The 6,306-nt window shown below is 38.7% G+C and overlaps 1 protein-coding gene across 1 annotated transcript in view; it reads left to right on the forward strand.

Annotated features, from left to right (window-relative positions):
• Positions 1-671: 671 nt before the first annotated feature.
• Positions 672-6,306, forward strand: part of LOC103803873 (cysteine-rich hydrophobic domain 1 protein) — a gene marked incomplete at its 5' end in the record, with an annotated part of 11,633 nt that continues 5,998 nt past the window's right edge. The window contains one exon of the mRNA XM_009076452.1: positions 672-726. Within this exon, the coding sequence (XP_009074700.1) occupies positions 672-726 (55 nt within the window). The remainder of the gene's footprint in view (positions 727-6,306) is intronic.

A 6,306-nucleotide genomic window follows, 5' to 3' on the forward strand; every position in this document is an offset into this window, starting at 1 on the left:
GGAATTTCTATTGGCTCAGGAATTTTGGTAACACAGGTTTACAAGCTAAGTGAGGCTCCCTGGAGCTTTCACTGGCTGTAATGGAAACCTCTTGCTCAAAACCCAGAGCAGTTCAGGGAAGACTAGCCACAGTGAGACTCAAGACTCAGTTTTCTTGAAGTTCATAGTTATGAAACTGTTCTTTGCATAGGCTCTTACATGTTTTGCGTGAGACAGTTTAACTCAGCCCAAAGCAGTTTTGGAAAGCTGCATGGGTATAAATTTCTAAGCTGCTGCTGCTGAATGGGTTCCTAAGAATGAGCTTCAACTGTTGCATGTGGAACAAATTGCATGAGTAAGAAAAACAGCAATAAAAGGATTATTGAACAGGAATTTAATAGCTGGAGTTTTTTTCTTAAAGATAGCAAAGTTTGAAACTTAGTGCCATCCAATTGTAAAAGAATTTTTGTGGTTTTTTGGGACTCAAAAGTATTGAAGTAAGGCAACAAGCTGTGTTTCTGTCTTGTAAATGACCTTATGAATGATACATGAGATTGAAAGCTCATGAAATAATGTAAATGTAAGGGTGAAAAATTAATAGTTTTTTTAAGTAAAAAGATTATTTTTTAATGAAGGGAAACAAAATAAGTTAGGTGGAATATATTTTGTTTGTCTCTTTTTTTGTTTTCAAGGTTTGGCTTGAGCAACAAGTTTGATACAGAATTTCCTTCTGTTCTGACAGGGAAGGTAAGTGTGAGATTAAACTGTTCTTTTCAATGGGACGATCCAGTGGTTCCTGTGGTAGATACATGAGCATGAACTAAAGCCTGTATGAACCATCTGGTTGGTGACCAGTCCCTCCAGTGGACTTGGAAACAAGACAAAAAGATGTGCAGGGATTGCTGTGGTTATTGGCATTCTAAACCTAGAAAAACTCACCATGGCCTGGTGCAGGCAACAGGCATGAAAGCAGAACTTGCTTGACCTTGCTGTATGAATCCCTGCACTTTGTGCTCCCTCCTGTGTGAACTCAGTCAGTTCCAATACTAGAACTCTCTTCTGAATATGCCTGACAAGCCTTGAGTTTATGCTTAGACAGATCTCTGGAAGAGAATCTATTCAATCTGAAGCTTTAAGGAATGAAATGTAGTGTTAATCTACAAATTAAGTAGGGTTTTAGTACATTTTCAGGAATATAATTGTTTAATTCTGAAAATGAGTGGTGACAAGTCTTTTGCTTTATCAGAGTCCTGTCATCTGACTAAATACAGACTAAAGAAACAGTAATTTGTAGCTACTAATTACATTTTTTTTACAAAATTAATGATTATGACTTCAAATTATATTATTAATTGTAATTTTTTAGCCTTTTAAGTGTTTAATTCTATTTCTCTTGAGATTTTGTTATTCCTGCCGTTTCACACTCTAGTCCTTTTCTTTTGCATCATTTTATATTGCACTTTATGTATCTTTTCCAGAATTTCTGAGGAAAAAAATGTTTATTTGGCTCTTTCTAGTTCGTCTCATGTCATGGCATAGAGCTACAGTACCTCTGCAGCCTCTTGCAGTAGCTGTTGAGTCATCCCAACAATACACTAAAATGCAGCTGGATGGTGTCTCCTGGTTCTGCCAACTCCATCTGGGGTTTTGCTCCTTCATTTTCACTCCAGAGTATAATGAATAAAACACTTGTGTTGGAACTGTCTGGCTGCTCTGACAGCAGCTCCACTGCAAAGCAGGTTCCTACTTGGAGTTTTAGGTTGCTAAAAGACAGCCTGGGAATTCTGGCCTTGCTTCAGCATCTCACTGAGCTCCAAAGGAAGAGTCTTCCTGACTCCACAGTGTCTCGTGTGAGGGCTGGTGCTAACACCATGTGCATTTCAGCACCTTTCACGGCTAAGGCTTATTCTTTTCTACCAAGTCCTTTCTGATCACTGAAAAGCCACAGAATACTTTTGAGAAGAACCATTTAGTGCACTTCTACTCAAGTTTGTTATAAATAAACCTATAGAAACAAGAAATGTTAAAGCTTAATTTGATAATAGAAATTAATCTTTTTGTCCCTCTAAAATATATTTGTGTGTTTTAAAAGAATAATCCAAACCCACCCCCCCCAACCTACACTTTTTAATACCAGTATCAATGCCTGTCACATTTTCCACTTGCTTGTTAAATAGACACTGAACAAAAGCTTAATTTAAAGTTCAGTTGACTGCTTGGACTTAATTTAGCCAGGAGAGGAAAGAGGAAGTTGTTCTGCTTGGCATTTGCCCTCCTTGTGCTCTAGATGTGGTCAGTAGTAGATAAATGATGTGCACAGGGATTTGCTGTGTATGTTCTATTGAGAATCTTGATATCCTGTTATCTTGTTCTCATATGTGGATTTGAGGGGCTCTCTGAGTTCAGAGACCTTGAAATGAAATTAGCTCCCTTTTGTCAGGGGAGAACACCACACAAAGGAGATAGTAAACACATTTTTCTTCCTGCCTGCCACACACTGCCATGAAAGACATTAAAAACCACAGTTGTGGCTCTTTTGGTTTTTAATACTTCCATGAATTGCAAGAAATAAATAATCTACTTCTTCCTCTGGTTGAGGCAGTCAATCATCTTAATCCCCTTTGAAAATGAAAAGTCAGTCAGTTTTTTCCAATAAGAAGGTTTTCTTCAAATACCCTCTTAAATAATTCACAACAGGCAGCATTGTAGGCAATGGAGAAACCACTTGAACATCATCTTCTGTTCTTAAACCATAATTTTTTTACTTTTTATGAAATCCAAATTTATGAATAGCAGAGTGACTGTTTATATTAACAAATAGTGGTTCAAACATTTACTATGAACTTGCATTAGTGCTTAGCTACTCTAAGGCAGTGCCAGGTTATTCTGAATGCCTGGGTAACATTAATGGCTTTGCTGCCCACTGAGAATTGGTATTAATAATATATCTCAGCTGCTGATGGAGTGTGAGGGAGGAACCATCAGATGAGCTGATGGAGTTCTCTCTGGTATTGTTTTTAATAAATACAGATGTAAAAGATACAGTTTTTAAATGCAGGATGACAATCTATCCAATGCACAATAAAAAATGCTAAATAGAGAAAACCATCCAGCTACACATTTCTCCCAGAAGCACAAACTTTTGGGATTTATGCCACACTGTGTTCTCTTAGTAATTTACTTAGGCTTCCTGCCCCTCACTTTGCCCCTTCATGTAATGAGGGGAGTAAACTTTCTGCTAATTTGGGGGGTTTGAAATCTGAAATGCCCCTCCTTGCTCACCCAGCTCCCCTTTGTCCTGGCTGCAGTTGTTCTGGAGCCTGGCTAGCTATTGTAAATTAGCTTAGAACTACAGTGCTTGTAATTACATCTGCAGTGTTTAATTGAGATGTTTGATGCTTTTCCTGGGAGAGGTGGATGTGGATATTTGAGGATAAATATAGACAATAAAATAATAAAGGAAAGGAAAATACCAGGTAGGTCAGACACTGGGCCTGGCTAATTCAGCTGGAGTGACTTAATATTTCTCTTGCTGGATGCAAGCTCAACTGTTAATAAATCCTGAGCCAGGCTTTCCAACAGGGCCTTCATTTCAATGGAGTGTTGTAAGAAAAGATTTGACTACACTTGATACAGAATTAAATTAACTCTTAATGTGATTGGACTTTGGCCTAAATTTAAATTCTGGTTAAATTTAAATTCTATGTGCTACAGCTTTACAGGGTTATTAATTCTTTTAAAACAAGCATTTCAAAGCTTTTAACAAAAAACAGTCTTTGTGGCAGGTAGCACAATAGCACACACAGCTCCAGGTGACCAGAAGATGCTAGAGGTAGTGAACTTTAAGGGGAAGAGCAGAGTTCCCTGCTCTGATCTTGAAACAAAAAGGGTCCTGCACAGAGATGACTGTGCAGTGCAGGGAAATGTAAGCCATAAAGTGTGGGCTTGGTATTGTGGTGCCACTGGAGCCTTTGATTGATAAGGGTTTGTGATGACAGAAGGAGAAGGATCAGCCCTGCTGGGCTTTACTTGCTCTCTTCCTGTGTTTGGAGATTCTCTGCATCCTGTTGTAAAATATTATGACACCCCCTTATGTTTTTTTTTTTTGTTGTTGTTGTTGGGTTTTTTCCCCTCCCTTAAAGACCTGAAAGGAGCTAATGTCCCTTCCTAAGGTGTACTGCACAGCCAGGAGCTATGTGCTTATCTCATTCTTTTCAAGAGCCAGACACAAACTCCCCAAGAGTCTTTCCAAAATTACTCAAAACTAGACTTCCTCAGGGAACTGTCTTTGTGCAGGAGGTGCTGTTAATTCTTTGTTTGATTGAAATTCATTAGTCATTTCATATTAACCTTACAACAGCTGCACCTGCAGGAAACGCAAGATTTAAAATTATGCCAGAAAATCAACAACATTCTTTGGTGATCATTTCATTATTAAATTAGAACAGTTGTTTTATTTGGAGGTATTTCGTTCTTAATCGCTGTGTAACAATGCTGAATTCTTACTGAGCTGCAAACTGAGAGCAACAAAACTGTATTTTACTTCTATTTATCACAAAATGAGGCTTCTCTTGGTCACCAGTTCCTTTAGTTTCAGATGAAGATGTGTCATTAAGTGACAGAAATATTTGTTGTGATCACACTTCCTAAAGGGAGAAATAATACAATACTTAGTCAAAACCATCTTAGGTAATTTCATACTATGCTGTAGCCAAGAGATTCACCTTTACATGGAAATGTCTGGTGAGTTAGCAGGTAGTAGTGGGGCTTTCAGAATACTGTATTAAAGTAAACATCAGACCAAAATTCCTGAAATGGAAATTTTCTCTGTTTCTTGGTCGCATCCAAAGTTGGGTTCTAGTTTAGCCATTTGTTCTGCAGTAAGGAAACTTCAGCATTGTTCTTACAGCACAGGATCAAACTGTTAACCTGATGTAAACAGTGACTCCCTAAAAATCAGCATAAGAATAGCAAATCCCACCATCACCATAGTTTCTGATTAGGTCCCAAATTTCTCTGCCAGCTGTGATCTAAGAATCTGGTTCAGTTCTTTTCATGTTGGATGTTATCACTGATGATAAGGTTTATTGTCAAGTAAATTGTAAAATGTTTGATTCCATTGTCTTTGGTAGGTTTGTACAGCTATTTTGGGGCTTGGGGTGTGTTGTTGTCAAGGTCCAGTAAACTTTGTCTAAAGGAAAAGGAAACAATCTCTTTTCTTAGTGGGATTCAGAGCAAAAGTACTACTGAGGTGAAGAAAAAAAACCCTACTTATTTAGATCTTGCAAATAAACACAATGGTACGTGTAAAATTCCAAAAGGCTAACCAAAGGAAGTGCCATTCACAGATATCTAAATGTGAGGCACATGAAAACTTATCACAGTATGATAAGTTATCATAGTATGATAAGTTATCATAGTAAGTTATCACTACTTATCATAGTATGTTAGGGAGTTGGAATGGACCCTAGAAATCATTTAGTCCCAGCCCACTGCCCTGGGCAGGGACACCTCCCACCACACCAGGCTGCTCAAGGCTTTATCCAACCCGGCTGTGAACACTGCCAGGGTTGGGGCAGCCACAGCCTCCCCGGGCAACCTGTGCCAGGGTCTCAACTTTTCCTAATAGCTAATCTAAATTTCCCCTCATTCAATTTATCCCCATTACTCCTTGTCCTATCACTGCAGTTCCTAACAAAGAGTCCCTCTCCAGCTTCCCTGTAGCCCCTTCAGATCCTGGAAGGCTGCTCTGAGGTCTCCACACATCCTTCTCTTTTACAGAAACTGCCTGAAGAGTGGAGAATGCCCATTAATGTAGCAATCTGTTTACTTTGGGGTGTGTCTGACAGCAGCTGCATGAGGTGACTGCTGCACACAACCAGCCCAGTTGTTCCTCACTACAAAACCTTCTCCCACACCGGAGGTGAACTGGTTTTGCTCAGATGCATCTGGTATTTGTTACAGCCTAAATACGAGAGTTGGATTGGCAAAGGGATCCATAAAATCTTGTTTTAGAGCCGTAAAAACTTGTTTCAGCAAGTACAGGCTGGTTTTCCACATTACTCTGTGATTTTTCTTCTGTTCATTGAAAATGTCCCAATACAAAGCATCTCTGGGGGATTTTTTGCCATTTTCTCTTTTATTTTTCCTAAACTAATGTGTCTATTCTAAAATGCATTGAAATGCTGATGTTCCAGTCAGTCTAAAGACATTTTAGTTGCTCCATTTGTATATGTAAAAGCAATTACAAGACAGTCTAGTTAATATGGGAGGGGCAGCCTGGATTGGCACAATATAAATACTTTCTGTGTAGTTATTAATTCCTGC

Source organism: Acanthisitta chloris, unplaced genomic scaffold, assembly GCF_000695815.1.
Source record: "Acanthisitta chloris isolate BGI_N310 unplaced genomic scaffold, ASM69581v1 scaffold43286, whole genome shotgun sequence".
In the NCBI taxonomy this organism is placed as follows: domain Eukaryota; kingdom Metazoa; phylum Chordata; class Aves; order Passeriformes; family Acanthisittidae; genus Acanthisitta; species Acanthisitta chloris.